This window comes from Hypanus sabinus, chromosome 3 (assembly GCF_030144855.1).
Source record: "Hypanus sabinus isolate sHypSab1 chromosome 3, sHypSab1.hap1, whole genome shotgun sequence".
NCBI lineage: Eukaryota > Metazoa > Chordata > Chondrichthyes > Myliobatiformes > Dasyatidae > Hypanus > Hypanus sabinus.
The window spans coordinates 74,751,763-74,770,005 of record NC_082708.1 but is presented as its reverse complement, the minus strand read 5'-3'; the positions used below and the strand labels follow the sequence as shown (position 1 = coordinate 74,770,005).

The window sequence follows — 18,243 nt, the reverse complement described above, 5'->3', positions numbered from 1 at the left end:
TTTATACCTTTCCATAGATGCTGCCTGACCTGCTGAGTTCCTCCTGCATTTTGTATGTAATATATTAGACTATTATTCTAAAACAATTTGTGTGGTTTTCTGAATTACTGTAATATAAAATGATTAACTAAAAATTGGAATAAGCTATCCTCCATTTGTACATTTGATGTTTTCAAGGATATACGTGATGATGACATTTGATGATACGTGCTTTCAGTTAATGTCAAAGTCAGAATTGCACGTGAGTAGGAGGTGATCTTGCAGATAATGATGCTCTCATGTGGCTCCCTCACTTCTCTTTTAAGGTGGCAGAGTTTGCTTGAAATTACCATACTGCATCTTGTTGTTGCAGAGCAGTAGTGAAGCCGGGAGTGAATGCTTAGCTCTTTGTACTGGGTGGTCTTGGATTTGATTGTTGCCAGAATAACACTTGTCTGGGATTAGAAAACTGGAAGATGGTAGTCAGGCCTTCGGGTATCAGGATGTGTGCCACAAAGGACCACCTTTCTGACCAGTTGGGATGTATTCAGTACCATGCATCTACTAGGCACTTAGAAAAACTTGGATGCGTTTCAGGTCAAGTTGTGCTTAGACATGGATTATTTTGTTATTGGAAGGTTTTCATGTAAAATTAAATCTAATGCAAGCACTATTGAGCTTGTAATTATGCACCCGAAAGTCATTAAGAGTGGATATTACTACAAAAGAGATCTTGGCATGCCATCAACCTCACTCATCTTCTTTTGTGCTGGAAATAAATGCCACACTTAATCCAACTTGATGTCAAGGGTGTTTTCACCTGTGTAATCCAGCATTTTTATCCATGATTGGCAAGGAGATCTGGTACTGAATGCCCCTGCTAAAAGCAACTGTGCATTCATGATGATGTGGTCCTTCACTTTCCTGGCGATTGAGATTAGTCATAGGGCATCAAATGGCCAGATCAGATTTGTCTTGCCTTTTGTGGACAGCTGACAGAACTTGGTCTGGGCAAACCTCCAAGATGTTAGATGGATTCCAGGAATGCTTTTGAGTTGGAAGCGTATGATTAGAGAGAGCCAGAGCTCTCTGTAGTTCTGCAGCATAAGTTCTGAATGCCCTGACAGGGACATCGTTGAGTCCATGGCCTTGTGTTGCATCCAGTGTGCTCAGCTGCTTCTCCATTTGTGACATAAATCCAAGTGGCTGAAATCTGTCTGGAAATCTGGTGATGGTGAGGAAGGGGGAAGTTCAAGCAACTCACCCTATTGGCACTTGTGCTGTGATACTGAACTTCACCATTGTGATCACAGACAATCATAGAAACTGATGGTCAACTCTGACTGTTTATTCCTTTCCATAGATGCTGCCTGAGTTGCTGTGTGCCTCCAGAATTTTGTATGTGTTACAAAATGTCTGGATTTCCAGCATCGGCACAATTTCTTGTGTTAATCATAAAACCTTTTCTTTCCATTACCTGTTTAATTGGCCTAAAGAACCCCTTTCAATTCACTATTGCAGGACTGCAAGAGATTTGATTTGATGTGTTGATTGCTAGGTTATATACTTCTGTTTATAGCGCACAGCTTTCTCCATTCAGCAGTCACTAGACGGGAATATCAGTTTAAAAAAAACACTTTTTATTTCTTTTTTGCACAAACCCTGTTTGACAACTTATTTTGAATGTACTTGTATTCTTAAAGAATTCTTAAAATCATAAGATATAGGAGCAGAATTGGGTCATGTGGCCTGCTCTGCCACTTCATAGCAATCCATTTCCCTCCTGGCTCCAATCTCCCCAAATCTCTTCATACCCTGAGTAATCAATAATCCATCAACCTCTGCCTTAAATATACAGAAATTACTTGGCCTCCACAGCCGTCCTGGCAACAAATTCCACAGATACACCACTCTAGCTAAAGAAATTCCTCCTCGTCTCCATTCTAAATGGATGTCCCTCTATTCTGAGGCTGTGAACACTGGTCTTCGACTCTCCCAGCAGAGGAAACATCCTCTCAAAATCTACTTAGTCGAAGCCTTTCAACATTTGATAGGGTTTATTAAGATTCCCCACCCCCACATTCTTCTGAATTCCAGTGAGTACAGGCCCAGAGCTATCCAACACTCCTCATATGATAAGCCTTTCAATTCCAGTGTCATTCTCATGAACCTCCTTTGGACCCTCTCCAATGTAAGCACATCTTTTCTTAGATAAGGAGCCCAAAACTGCTCTCAATACGTCAAGTGAGTCCTCACCAGTACCTTATAAAGGCTCATCATTACATTCTTGTTTTTGTATTCTAATCCTCTTGAAATGAATCCTAGCTTTGCATTTGCCTTCCTCACCACTGACTCAATCTGCAAATTAACCTTTAGGAAATTCTGCAATGGGATTTCAGAATCCGTTTGCATCTCAATTTTTTGAATTTTCTCTCCATTTTGAAAATGGTCAATCCTTTCATTTCTTCTCAGTGCATGACATACACTTCCTGACACTGCATTCCATCTGCCTAAATCCTTCTGTGGCCTGTCTGCTTCCTCAACATTACCCGCCTATCTTTCCTCAACCTATCTTTGCATTGTCCGCAAACTTGGCCAGAAATCCACCTTCATCCAAGTCATGGACCTATTGTGTGGAAAGAAGTGGTCCCAACACACACCCCTGTGGAACACCACTAGTCACTGACAGCTAATCCAGAAACACTTTCTTTATTCCCACTCTTTGTCTCCTGCCAATGAGACAAAGCTCTTTCCATGCTAGTATCTTTCCTGTAATACCATGTGCTCTTAACTTGCTAGGCAGACTCTTGTGTGGCACTGTCAAAGGCCTTTTGCAAAATCCCAGCACACAACATTCACCAATTCTCCTTTATCTTACCTTGTTATTTCTTCAAAGAATTTCAACAGATTTGTCAGGCAAGATTTTCCTTAAGGAAATCATGCTGACTTTGTCCACTGTGCCTCCATGCAATCTGAAATCACATCCTTAACAATCAACTCCAACATCTTCCCAGCCACTGAGGTCAGACTAATTGGCCTGTAATTTCCTTTCTTCTGCCTCTCTCCCTTGAAGAGTGGAGTGACATTTACAATTTTCCAATCCTCCAGAAGAATGCCAGAATCCATTGGTTCTTGAAAGGAATTTACTAATGCTTCAGTGCTCTGCAGTCTGAGGATTCCAGGAGGACAAGGCAACGTGGGGGTCGATACGCCTCTTCCACTGTTCCATTTTAGTGTTGTTTTTCTTTTTGTAGGGAGGTAGGATTTGAGGAGGATCATGTTGCCTTTCTTTCTTGGTTGCATGGCTTCCCAGAGAATTGAAGAATTTCAGAGTTGTATACTTTGATAATAAATGAACCTTTGAATCTCGTCTGCCATGATTTTCAGAACCCCGGCTTGTCCAGATGACTTGTCTAACTTCAGACCTTTCAGCTTCTCAAGCACTTCTCCCCAGTAATGGTAAGCTCACTCACTTCTGCCCTCTGACACTCTTGAACCTCCGGCACATTGCTAGTGTCTTCCACAGTGAAGATCAATGCAAAATGCTTATTCAGCTTGCCTACCATTTCTTTGTCCATTACTACCTCTCCAGCTTAATTTTTCAGTGGTCCAATATCTAATTTCAGCTCTTTTACTCTCTCTGCTATGATATTATTGGCAAGCTTGCCTTCATATTCCATCTTTTCCTTCTTTATGACTTTTTAGTTGCCATCTGTTGAAGTGTGTGTATATGTATGTGTGTGTGTATATATCTAGGTGATGAGGCCTTCTTCGTAAATAGCTTATAAAGTGACAGGAGTCCATTATTGCATCCTCTTACAAAGTAATTACATTGATATGATATTCAGTTAAGATAAATCTAATATTAAAATGTCTGGAATATTCAAGAGGGCTGAAGCAGTACTTCCAGAAAGGCATATCAAGTGGTGGCAGATATCAGCAGTCTCTAGTGTCCATTTTGCACTGGCCCTAGTGGCCACGTATTATCAGCCTCTTGACTATCAGCATTACTCACATTTTTTTTTTCCCTCTGGTTCTTTCCAGACTAAGAGTTGAGATGTAGGAAGTCTCATAAATGTCCAGTACATAAATGCAAAAGGCAAGTAGTGGGTCACTTATTTACTATGCTGTATTTTAAAGGTAGAGGAGATGGAGTATACTTTATAATTAACTCATCATGCACAAATGTGGTGGTTCTGTCTCAGTTCTGCTCACTTGAACTGAAACATCTAGCATTCAAGGACAGTTCATTTCTCATCCATCATCTTGATAATGGTGTATAGTCAATCTTAGATCCATGTCAAAAAGGCACGAGACCGACCAACAGGCATGAAACGGCACTCCCTGATGCCTTCCCCATAATCGTGGGGGGATTTTAACCAGGCCAGCTTGAAATGGTCTGTAAATAAGTATCACCAATATTTTACTTTTGGCTGCTCTGATTCTACCACTGTTAAAATGCCATCATGAATGCTTATCATGACATCCCACTTTAGAAAGTCTGATGATCCTTGGCTGTGCTTCTATTCGGAGTCTGAAGACTGGAGCACCAGTAGAGAGGACCAAGAAGGTATGGACAAAGGAGGTGGACTTTGCTTTGAGTCAGACTGGACAGTATTCAGGGATTCATCTTTGAAAATGCATGAATATGCCACAGTTGTCATTGACTTCATTAAAGCCTGTATGGATGAGTGTATCATACATACCTGAATCTAAGGCCATGGATGAACGTGGTTTGTAGTCTACTGATGGCTAGATCTGTGGCTTTTAATTCCGATGATCCAAGACTACAAGATGGCCCAGTATGACTTACGGAGGGTTAACTCCGTAACAAAAGAACAATTTTGATTGAGGATAGAGATGATATCCGATGCACATCAACACTGGGTAGGGTTTGCAGACTATTACTTCCTACAAAGTGAAACCTAACAACATGAATGGCAGCAATACTTCACTCCCAGATGAGGTTGACGTCTTTTAGGCTGGCTTTGAAAAGCAGAATAAAACAACGCAGTGAGAATCCCTGCAGCACTTGGTGATCTTGTGATCTCTGTTTTGGAGGCCGACATCAGGACATCTTTCAAGAGGGCGAACCTCCGAAGGTAACCGGCCCCATTGGTGTACCTGGTAGGGCTCTGAAAGCCCATGGCAACCAACTAGTGAGGGTGTTCAAAGCCATTTTCAATCTCATTGCTACAGTTGGAAGTTCCCACCTGCTTCAAAAGGGCAGTAGTCATACCACTGCCCAAGGAGAGAAGGATGAGCACTCGCATTGAAGGAGATTTGGTTACGGCTAGAGTTAACTCCTGCCTAAGCAAGGACCTAGACCCACTACAACTTGCCTATCACCACAATAGGTCTACAGTGGATGCAATCTCATTGGCACTTCATACAGTCTTGGATCACCTGGATAATTCTAATATTTATACCGGGCTGCTGTTTATTGACTCCAGCTCAGCGTTTAACACCATTGCTCAGCTGTGAGGTTCTGGCTTTGCAAGGATAGTATTGGACCCGCCTTTATTTCCACATCTGCTTCTCGCAGGCAAGGCTTTTTCTTTGTACAGCTCCTGCTCCCCTGCTGAGTGCCCAATTACCACTGTCTTCTGATATTCCTGGTTTTACGTCTGATACGAACTTGGACCTCAGGGTCTCCATTGACTTGTTACTGGGAGATATTTCATACCTCTGTTAGTAGTGGACCTGACTTCTGTTGGTAACAGTTTCCTGTGCAAGTTGTGCTACTGGGATCATTGATTTATGAAACAATTTTGATGGTTCTGCTATGATGTACCAAAACCAGTCCTACCTGATGTACTCTATCCAATATAGATATGACATTTGTCTAGTCTCCAAGATGTACTCATTGAATTTGGTTCATTCAGCTTACCTTCAGTGAACAACGCCTTCTGGAATTCTATATCCAGTCAGCCCTCCTTATCCGGATGCACGGATTCAACCAACAACGGATTGGGAAAACCCGGAAGTTCTCTCTCCAGCACTTGGTGTTTGAGCACGTACAGACTTTTTTCTCATCATTATTCCTTAAACAATACAGTATAACAACTATTTACATAACATTTACATTGTATTAGGTATTATAAGTAATCTAGAGATGATTTAAAGTATACGGGAGGATGTGCGTAGGTTGCCGTGATTGGGAATCAACTTAAAAAAGGAAGTTCTCTAAGTCAGAACAGGTACATCTGGTATTATTTAGCGTCAGTTAGTCAAACGTTTGTCTTAGTATATAGTATATATTTTACCTTTCTATGCATATAAAACACTTAAGAAACATGTGTATTTCAATAATTAAACTACTGCGTTGCTTAGTAATAATTGCAGTTTTCATTGGGGCAGGGCCTTCGCATGCTCCATTATTCTCACTTTATCCTTTAAAATTTTTCCAATCGTTGACCCACTGTAGCGTAACACTTTTCCAATGACCGATGGCATTTCACCTCTTTCTGATCGCTTTATTATTTCCACTTTATTTTCAATCGTGATCATTTTCTGTCAACGGAACAGAAACACTGCGGGTGGCGGGTCCCAAGCTCCACTAGGTCTTAAAGTCCACTGACTTGAGCATCCGCGTTTTTTGATATCCGCTGGGGATCTCGGAACCAATCCCCCATGGATGAGGAGGGCCGACTGTAGTCACATCATGTATCAATAGCACGTGGTTCATTTATTTTAGTTGTACTGTCTCAAGATTGATGATGAAAGGTTTGAGAACATTGTCTTTGTGGACTTGTCTGTGTGGATGGGTGGTCCAGACGGTTAAGTTGTTTGGCATTCAGATGAAGTAATAAATTGGATTCAGCATTGACTTAATTGCAGAAATCAGAATGGTAGTAGATGGATGATTCTTTGACTGGAGGGTTGTGACTAGTGGTGTGCCGCAGGAACTGGCACTTATCCGTTAATGTTTATAATTTACATCATCAATATAGGTGATAATGTGATGCAGTTTAATCCTCCGATTTGCGGTTGGCACCAAAATTGTGGGTGTAGTGAACAGCAAAGAAGGTTATCAAAACTTGAAGGGTGATCAGGACCAGCTGGAAAATGGGAGATGGAGTTTAATGCAGGCAGATGTGCAGTGTAAAGCTGCATTTGTGGTGAGAGGAGGTTATGGATTTTAGTAAATGAGTCTTGGTTACCTGTTGCCTGTGTAGACGTTGCCCCACATTAGAAGTCTGTTCTAAGCATGGTGTCCTGTAAGCTTGGGATGAATGAGGTCTTGGAATTTTCAGTCCTTCTGTAACTCCTGCCAGATGGTCCCCTTGGCTGCCTGGTAACTCTTTGATGCCTAACATCCATTTCCTTGCAGTCCACCATGAAAGCAATTGGAACTCAAATTTGATAACAGAAAATGCTGATGCTACTCAGCAGGTCAGTCAGCCTCTGGGGAGAGAGAAAAAATTAGAGCTAATATTTCAGGTTAATGACCTCTCATCAGGATTGATTTACTGTACTTGCAGTTTATTAGTTTACAAAAGCCATTGATGTAAGGACGTCTTAGACATGAACAATATGTAGAGTAAACTAGTGAGACTACAGATAGCAGTGGGGCGGTTTGCAGCTGAACTAGCATGACTTCCAGGAGAAATAGCAACAGTTTGTTAGATCTTGAATAAAGGTACCAGGGCAGGCTGTGGAAAAGTCATTATTCGTATATAAGGGATTAAGGTCATATTAAAAATAAATATGATATACCAAGTTGGTATAATTCATAGCTAATATATTGAGTTGTAATAAATAGATGACAATTTTGATATTTGTTTTGTATTGATGGTATTTCAGTAAGAAATGTCAGTTTAGAGTTTGCATTTATTATTATTATTTGGCAATATTGAGTGAAGATAGAGAGAAATAGATCCTCCTTTTGCAACTAATATTTTTCCATTTTTATTTAACAGCCATTTTATTGCGGAGTGGCCGCAGTATCAGACGCTGCAGAAAGGAAGAAGACAAGCTTTCCGCGGGCCTGCCTATATGTTTAATGACAGGTGCACGAGCCTTACGCCTGAAGAAGAGAGGTTTCTTGATGCAGCTGAATATGGCAATGTCCCTGTGGTCAGAAGGATGTTGGAGGAATCCGAGACGCTCAACGTAAATTGTGTTGATTACATGGGCCAGAATGCATTGCAGTTGGCTGTAGCAAATGAGCATTTGGAGATCATAGAACTCTTGTTGAAAGTTGACAATCTGTCTCGTGTTGGGGATGGTTTACTATTGGCCATCAGTAAGGGATATGTGCGAATAGTTGAGGCCATCTTGAATCACAAGTTATTTGCCACTAAGCATGCACTGACTTTGACCCCAGAGCAGTATCAACCAGAATTCAATGATTTTTATGCCTATGATGAAGATGGTACCAGGTTTTCCCATGATGTCACTCCTATTATCCTGGCAGCGCACTGCCAAGATTATGAAATTGTTCACATCTTATTGAGGAGGGGAGCCCGTATTAACAGGCCACATGATTATTTTTGCAAATGCAAAGTCTGTACAGAGAATCAACTGAAGGACTCCTTCAGCCATTCAAGATCTCGAATAAATGCCTACAGAGGCTTAGCAAGTCCTGCCTACTTGTCCCTCTCCAGTGAGGATCCTGTGCTTACGGCTCTGGAGCTCAGTAATGAGCTCAGTGTATTGGCCAATATTGAGAAGGAATTTAAGGTAAGTGAAAGTTTAAAAAGAATACTCTACTATTGGCGTTAACTTGCTAATATGATGAACTGATAAACAAGGCTTTGGGCTTACTCCAGCATTTGGATTCAATTTTTGGTTCAATTGTTGATCACTTTAATTGTTTGCATGTTTTGTGTTTTTTTTCCCTTTTGCGTATCAGGTGTTGATTTTTTATTTTTATTCTTTTTCTTCCTCTAATTGGGTTCTTTTGGGTTTCTTGCTTTGTGCCTACCAGTGAGCAAACAAATCTCAAGGTTGTATAATTTATACATTCTTTGATAATAAATACATTTTATATCTTTGAATTCCATAATGGTCAGAAGACTCAACGTTATAATCTATCTTAACCATGCATTCTGCAACTTAGGATCTGCTGGCCCAGACCATGACTGTCCTTGTTTGCTGATAGATAATTCACCTTTACGCTCACTTTTTCAAAGAGAAAATCATACTCAAAATATAATTTTTGCCTGCAGCCTCTGTTTATTAAAATATAAAACTGAACCTACCTAGCATATTCAGCTACATTTGTTTTCATTCAAAACTTGCTTTTATTGGATCTTTGGCTGGTCTACTCTTGTTGGATTGAAGAGAGAACCATGCAGCAGCAAGTATAAAAGGGCTCAACGTGCAAGATATTAGCTATTAGGGCTTATAGGGACTTTAGGAGGAGCATGGTCTATGAACTGAGTTTCACCAAGATACAGTGCACTGAGATCTGCCATCTCCTGTGATCTCAGATGTGACGAGCCTCAGGCCATTCCAGTTTGCAGCCAATGACTTCTGGCACAACTGTGTTTGCTGCTCCCCATTGAATTAAGGAGGTCACCCAAACATCATACAAGAAGAAAGGGCTCTTCTGCAGTCTGGAAGAAGAGATTGACTGAACACAAAGATTTTCTAGTATTGCAGACTGCTGGGAAGTTAAGTACTTGCAAGTTGGACAGAGATGTGGAGTTTCAGTCTTGGCCCAGTCCTTTCAAGCAACCTCCTACTGGCAAAGTATGTCTGTTTCCTTGTGCAGTCACAGTGGCCTCTCATGGACTTCTCCTAAGAACCCAGTGTCTTTGTTAATGAATGTGGGTGCATTCTCTTTCCCCACCATCCCTTTGTCCCCTGCATCCTTCTCCCCCATTCTCTCAGTTAGCCATTCTCCAGAGAGCAACACTTCCTGCAGTTTGCAACAGTGCTGTCTATGGTGGACATTTCCCTTTAAGGCTGACTCCCATGGGGATATCTGCACTGGCAAATTACCAGTATTGTGCAGTAAGCCAGGGAAACACTGCAATTTCACAGGAAAATCTGACAAAACAATCACACTGCCAATTTCAAAAGCAAAGTGATTGTGTTTTAACACTCCCGAATAAGAGCAGAAAAACATTTATACCTTTTGTGACTTCTTCACGGCTTATTTTCCCACGTGGTTTTGCATCATGAACAGATTTGGATATGTTGCATTTCTATCTTTTAATCTGCCTTTGATGTAAATTGTCAACGGCTGAATGTTCCAGTTCACCATTATATCAACAAAACATCCCATGGCATTTGTCAAACTTGATTTTTTTTCCCCTTCAAAACACTAAACTGATTCTTTCTCATACAATTTTCTAAAATTCAGAATAACAGTTATCAATTGTACATTGAAACATACAACAAAATGCTTCATTTGTTAACAACTGACATAACCGAAGCACGTGCTGGGGGCAGCCCACATTGTTACTGTAGCCTTTCTGATGGATTCCAATAACTAATGTCAGGCCAGCTGGTTTATTGTTCCCTCTTTTTTTCTGCTGCTTCTAAGATAGCATGAATTGGAGAAGGTAGTGGTGGCAAGGATTGTACAGGATGGTGAGAGCTGAGAGACTTCAGTGATCTGCTTTACTGCCTTGGAATATTAAATAAAGTTACAGTTCTAAACAACATTAGGCAGTTTAATTTTGTATCTTCATCATTGTGTTGTATGATGTGTGTGATCGTGGTCTTCCATCTGTCTTTAAATTGCCTGCGGGGAAGATTACTTTCATACTGTTCTTGCTCTTTTCTCTATTTATGACCATGATTATTCTTGGCAATATTTCTACAGAAGTGGTCTCCATTGCTACCTTCTGGGTAGCGTCTTTGCACGATGGGTGACCCCATCCATTATCAATACTCTTCAGAGATTGTCTGCCTGGTGTCAGTGGTCGCATGACCAGGACCTGTGATATGCACCAGCGGCTCATATGACCATACACCACCTGCTTCTGTGGCTCCACGTGACCCTGATCTGGGGGGGGGGGGGGGTTGCAGTTTAAGCAGATGCTACACCTTGCCCAAGGGTGACCTGCAGGCTAGCGGAGGGAAAGAGCATCTCATACTTCCTTTGGTAAAGACTTGTCTCCATCCTGCCACCCAATACTAACTTGGTATAATATAGCAAAAAGGAGCTTATTTACGTAAGCTAGTGATAACAATATAACTCTTGGGTTATATACATTAATACAACAAAAGATGAAAGTTGTAAACTACTATGTAATTTGTGGAGGCGTTACAAAAATTTGACATATTGATATTAAAGTGAGGGTTGGTGCTGAATGTTGGGGTATACCTTGTTATTGATTCTCCGGACTGAAATGTTTGGTATCAGCCAGTGTGTGAGGAATTTTTCAGCTTTGGTCCTTCAGAAGAATAATCGGTATTGTTTGTGACAGTAGAACTGCATTGGTGCTAGAATAAGTGCTTGCAGAGTCTCTAGCCTCTTTACACCCAACAGATGAGCAAAAGGTATCTCTGCAGTACTTGTGTAATAGAACTATTTTTGCTTCCCATAGAAACCCTGACGTAGTTGCTTTGTTCTGCAGGCTTGGTTATAAATTCCTGTCACTGTTTGTCACACCCTTAATTTCCAGATTTTCTGTACATTATGATCCATACTGAACTAAACCAAACCTGTTCCTTTCTTCTAATGTTCCACCTCTGTCTCTGTTGTACCCGCACTCTCATCAGAGCAGACTTGATGGGCCAAATGGCCTAATTCTGCTCCTTAGTCTTAAAGTCGTATGGTCTCTCTCCATCATTAATTGATTTGTTTTGTAGTTACCTGACAATGGCAGATGTGCATTCATTGGCATAATGTACAAAAAGGGATGGTACTGGAAATCAGAAATGGAAAGTGAATTTCATGAAACCCTTGGCTGTGAATAGAGCAGGCCAGTTAATACTTCGATCCCACGTTCTTTGTCACCAGTTTTGTGCGGTGTACTTGAAGAGAGGTGGAACATTAATGTGTTTCTTTGTTCCTTGGACACTGGCATACTAAGTGCTGCTTTTTTTTTTGGCCCTAGGAGATTGTTATGGTTGCTAAGCTGCTACAGAGAAGTAGGAGAAGAGACACACAAAGATCAACGAATGATGTCAGAATAGTTCATGGCATTCTTGTTATCTAAGGTTTTGTTATCTAAATCTGTGGTATCCATGGTAGTATAGCAGTCACAGCTATTACAGCTTGGGGTGTCAGTTCAGTTCTGACATCTTTAAGGAGTTTGTATGTCCTCCCAATGAATGTGTGTTTACTCTGGGTGCTCCAGTTTCTTCCCACAGTCCAAAGAAGTACTGGTGATTAGATTAATTGGTCATTGTAAATTGTCTTGTGATTAGGCTAGGGTTAAATCAGTAGGTAGGTTCCTGTTGGCTTGGCAAAAAGGGCCAGAAGGGCCTATTCCAGGCTTTATCTCTGAATAAGTAGAATAAATTAGGAAGAGGATGAGAAGGATGAATTCAAAAGCAGTGGGAGAAATGTCAAAGAAGCAGTACTGAAGAAAGGTTTCAGCCCAAGACATTGACTGTTTGTTCATTTCAGTTGATGCTGCCTGACCTGTTGAGTGTCTCCAGCAGTGTGTGTGTGTGTGTGTGTTTGTAGCATCTTGCACCGTGCATGATGTTTATGGGGTCATGTCCTTGGGTGTGTGACTGGTGTTGGGACAATCACATCTGTGGTCAGTGAATCTCATTGAGAAGTCACTGGGCAAACATTCCAATAGACTTAAACTTGACCACTAATATGATTCAGCCTGCAGAAAAATAAATTCATTTTTTGAATAAAAACATCCAATTTCCAGCCATGTCCTTTTTTTAAAATTATGTTTTAAAAGATATTAGTAAACCTGAAGATTGGAAATCTTGGAATTTAGCAAAGAGTGATCCAGAAATATAGAATCAGAATCGGGCTTATTATTCCAGGCATACATTGTGAAAATTGTGCTTATGTGACAACAGCACAGAGCATGGCATGAACAGTACTGTAAGTTTAAATAGATAGATAAATGATGCAAGGTTGTGCTCATGGGTTTATTAAGAAGTTGTTCCTTAATCATTGAGTGTCAGTCTTCAGGCTCCTATAACCTCCTCCCTGATGGTAGTAATGAAAAGAGGGTGTGTCCCAGATGTTGAGGGTCTGCAAAGATGGATACCACTTTCCTGGAGGATTGCCTCTTCAAGATGTCCACTGTGGTGGAGAGGATTGTACCTGTGATGGAGTTGGCTCAATCTCTTTCAATCCTGCACGTTGGAGGCACTATACCAGATTGTGATGTAATCAGTCAGAATTATCTTCACTGTACATCGATAGAAAATTTCAAGAGTCTTCCAACTCCTAAGGAAGTAGAGCTGCTGGTGTGATTTGTGATTGAGTCAATGTATTGGGTCTAGGAAAGATCTGCAGGAATTTGAAAATGCTCACCCTTTCCATCACTAACCCCTCGTGAGGACTGGTGTGTGTTCTCCCAATTTCCCTCTCCACAATCTGTTTCTTGGTCTGGTTAAAATTGAGTGCAAGGTTGTTGTTGCAATACCACTCAATTGGCTGATCTACCTCACTTCTGTAAATCACCTTGTCACCTTTGGAGATTCTGCCAACAACAGTGGTGTCACTGGTGAATTTATAATTAATGAATTGTGGCATCTGCTAGACTCACGAGACTATGGATCTGTGCCTGGAAAGTCTTGCTTTGTCCTCTCCAGGTTGCAGGCCTGGGCAAGGTTGTATGGAAAACTGGCAGTTGCCCATGCAGCAAGTCTCCCCTCTCCATGCCACTGATGTTGTTCAAGCCTGGTACCAGTGTCGTTGCAGGAGTTACCAGAACGAGCTTGAAGACAATGTCAGACTGCCTTAGGGACTCCAGCTCCGGATTTGCCCTCGGGGTTTACTCCTGAAGCTTTTCCCATGAGTGGGTATGGCCGCAAGGCAGTGGAGGTTTGAAATCAGAGTTTTCCTTCTCTTAGATGGCCTGCTTTCCCTGGCTGACGAGCTCCATCTACCCGAAGCACTGGTTTTGAGGCACCAGGACCTGCCTTTGCCCCTTTTCCTGTCAGTAGAAACAGTTCAGCCGGGCTTAGAGGCTAAACGACACGAGAAGGCCAGGAGTTGGACTTGGTTGTCAGAGGCTACTTGAGGTGCAGGCCGTGAGGAGCACTTTTTGGTAGTGGGAGCTTGTCTCCACTACTACTCCTCGGCTTGACAACCTTGGAATTAATGAATAGGAAATAAATAAAAGAAAACAGAAATACTATTACGCTTTTAATTTTATTTGTAATTAGGATACCAGAATCAGTAATACTGTCTTGATGTATAGCTGGGGTTTTGTGACAGTAGATCATATGTACCTCAGCTCTATGCCATTCACTTAACCTTGATCAAAATGGAAACAAGGAGAGTAGGGGTCCCAGAACAGATCACTGAGACACATCACTGGTCACTGACCTCCATGCAAATAACTCCTGTTTCATGTGAATTTAATGATAAAATATAAAAGTCAAAAAATTAAACAAATTGAGAATTTGCAGAATATAAAAAAAGTTTAAATAAGTGCTACTTTTGCAATTGTTCAATTCCATTAATCACAATAAAAACATTTCTACTACATCAACAAAAACATCACCAGGACAAATGACTTTTCATTATCTTTTAAACTCTAATTTTATGATTTCCCTGCAGAAAACAACTTAACAAATGTGGAACTCTGCCCTTCAAGAGTAGCACCAAAGCTATCAGACTTTTGTAGTGACAGAATAATGCACAGTACATTGCAAACAAGCTGGCACTGACAATAAATGGTGACATTTTGCAGATAGCTTACAAAACTTCTAGTCTTCTAAATAGTCTTCTAAACTATTATTCCGGCAGCCTGTAATTTTCCTTAATGTACCTTTTGAACTGTCTAAAACTAGCATTTTTACGATATCCTGAAGAACTCGGTAGACCTAACTCACATGGAATTACAGGAAGGATATTGGAATGGGTGGAGCATTGGTTGATAGGCAGAAAGCAAAGAGTGGGAATACAGGGATCCTATTCTCGTTGGTTGCCGGTTACTAGTCGTGTTCTGCAGGGGTCGGTGTTGGGGCCTCTTCTTTTTTGCACTATATATCGACGATTTAGATTATGGATTAAATGGTTTTGTGGCTAAGTTTGTGGATGACACCAAGATAGGTGGAGGAGCAGGAAGTGTTGAGGAAACAGAAAGGTTGCAGAGACTTGGTCAGTTTAGGAGAGTGGGCAAAGAAATGGCAGATGAGATACAATGTTGAGAAATGTACGGTTGTACATTTTGGAAGAAGAAACAATCGTGCATATTATTATTTAGATGGGGAGAAAATTCAAAAATTGGAAGTGCAAAGGGACTTGGGGGTCCTCGTGCAGGATACCCTAAAGGTTAACCGCCAGGTTGGATCGGCAGTAAGGAAAGCGAATGCTGGCATTCATTTCAAGAGGAATAGTGTACAAGAGTAAGGAGGTATTGATGAGGCTCTATGGGGCACTGGTGAGACCCCATTTGGAGTATTGTATGCAGTTTTGGGCCCCCTATCTTAGAAAGGATGTGCTGATGTTGGAGAGAGTTCAGAGAAGATTCACTAGGATAATTCCTGGAATGTAGGGACTAACATATGAGGAGCGTTTGTCAGCTCTTGGACTGTATTCATTAGAGTATAGAAGAATGAGAGGGGATCTCATAGAAACATTTCAAATGTTGAAAGGGTTGGACAGAGTAGATGTGGAAAGGCTGTTTCCCTTGGTGGGTGAGTCCAGGACAAGGGGTCCCAGGCTTAGAATTAGAGGGTACCCATTTAAAACAGAGATGAGGAGAAATTTTTTTAGCCAGAGGGTCGTGGATTTATGGAATTCATTGCCACATACAGTTGTGGAGGCCCAATCATTGAAGGTTTTTAAGGAGGTGATTGACAGGTATCTGATTAGTCAGGGTATCAGGGGATATGGGGAAAAATCCAGACATTGGAACTAGATGGGACAATAGTTTAGCTCATGTGGAGTGGCGGAGCAGACTCGATGGGCTGAATGGTCTACTTCTGCTCCTTTGTCTTGTGATCTTGTGAATGCAGGTAGGGCACTCCTTTATGCAGATGAAAGTCCACCGTGGCTCAGAGGTCAGGAGGGAGGACTCCAAGCCAGCCTAAAATGGTGAGGTGTAAAACTTCCTGTACCCAGTATTTGGTTAGCAAATGTACGTTCACCGGAGAACAAGATAGAGGCCCAAAGGGCAAGATTTCTGTATCTGAGGGAAATGAGGAATTGCTGCAGTCTCTGCTTCACAGAGACATGGCCCACCCCAAACTGGTTGGATATGGCTGTCTGACTAGAGGGCTTCTCACTCCACTAGATGGACTGGCCTGCAGATTTGAAGAGGGCAAAAGGTGAGCATCTGTATTTCATGATGGACTCTTTGTATATGTGCTGCTGAAGCGAGCACATGATGAACCCTTTGTGATGCTTGTTTGTGGTGGTCTTGACACACTCTTGTTCTCCCAACCTGGAACATCTGACACTTAAGTGTCATTCTTTCTACTTACTAAAAGAGCTTTCCTCTGTGATCCTGACTGGTTTACGTTTTGCCAAAGTGCTCTATCCTCAACGCCTGATGTATTGAGTGCTGTGACTAGGAAACAAGAAACAGCCTACCCTGACACCTTTCAAATCAATGGCGGGGACTTCATCAAGCTTGCTTGAAGAAATCTCTGCCCAGTTATTATCAACATATCACCTGCACCACCAGGGATCCCAACACTTGACCACTACTGCACTACCACAAAAAATACCTACCATTCCATCCCTCAGCTGCATTTCAGGAAATCTGATTATCTAGCTGTTCTATTAACATACAGGAGAGTGAATCCATGGAAAACATCTGGCCCAGTTGGGTACAAGGCCAACTATTGAAGACTTGCTCTGATCAACTGGCTGCATTGTTTCCTGATATTGTTAACCTCTCACTTTGGCTGTGTGAGGTACCCACCTGCACCAGGCAGACCTCAATTACAGTGATGCCCAAGAAGAACATGGTAACCTGCCTCAATGACTATCACTCTGTAGCACTTGCATCCACTGTGATGAAAGGTTAGTGATGAAATATACCAACTCCTGTCTGAGAAGTGACTTGGATCTACTACACTTTGCCTAATGTCACAACAGTTCAACAACAGGTGCCATTTCATTGGCTCTTCACTCAACCTTGGAACATGGGGACAGTGGAGATGCACACATCAGGATGTTCTTTATTGACAACAGCTCTGCATTCAGTACCATCACCCCCTCAAAACTAATCAATAAGCTTTAAGTCCTAGGCCTCAATACCTCTTTACGCAACTGGATCCTTGATTTCTTCACTTACAGACCCAGTCATTTTGGATTAGTAACACCATCTCCACGATAACCATTAGCACATGTGTACCACAAGGCTGTGGGCTTAGCCCATGCTCTACTAGCTTTATACTTATGACTGCACAGCTGCAATGCAATATTTAAGTTTGCTGATGACACTACTGTTGTTGGCCAAGTCAAAAGTGGTGACAAATCAGCACATAAGAGGGTGATTGAAAATATAAGAATTCCAGGAAAAACCTCTGAGAAGCCAGCTGAATATTGCCACAACAAACACTTAGTGTCAGCAAAAACAAAGAGGTGATTATTGACTACAGGAAGAGTCACCAGAGGTCCATGAGCCAGTGCTCATGAGGGGTTCAGATGTGGGAAGAGTCAGCAACTTTAAATTCCTTGACTTCAGCATTTCTGAGGATGTACCTTGGGTCTAACACACCTCTACTTCCTTAAGTTTGTGAAGAGTTGGCATGTCATCTAAAACTTTAGAGAAGTTTGTCAGATGCACAATGGAAAGTATACTAACTGGTTGCATCACAGCTTGCTATGCCCTTGAATGGAAAATCCTACAAAAAGTAACAGATACAGCCCAGTCCATCAGCGGTAAATCCATCTACATGGAGTGCCATGCTGGGAAAGCAGCATCCATCATCAAGGACCCCCAACATCTAGGCCATGATCTCTACTTGCTGTTGCCATCAGGAAGAAGGTGCTGGTACAGAAACCACCAGGTTCAGGAACAGTTATTATGCCCCAGCCAGCAGGCTTTTGAAAAGGGGGGATAACTTCACTCACTCTAACAGAAAACTGCTTCCACAGCCTATGGACTCAGTTTCAAAGACTCTTCATCCCATGTTCTTGTTTGTTTATTATTTTGGAGGTTTTGTCTTTTTGTATTTAAACAGTTTGTCTTTCGCATG

General features: G+C 41.6%; 1 protein-coding gene across 1 annotated transcript in view; it reads left to right on the top strand.

Annotated features, from left to right (window-relative positions):
- LOC132391455 (short transient receptor potential channel 6-like) overlaps positions 1-18,243 on the top strand; it is a 125,067-nt gene that overhangs the window by 45,548 nt on the left and 61,276 nt on the right. Inside the window, exon 2 of the mRNA XM_059964679.1 lies at positions 7,902-8,664. Coding sequence (XP_059820662.1) covers positions 7,902-8,664 — 763 coding nt within the window. The remainder of the gene's footprint in view (positions 1-7,901; positions 8,665-18,243) is intronic.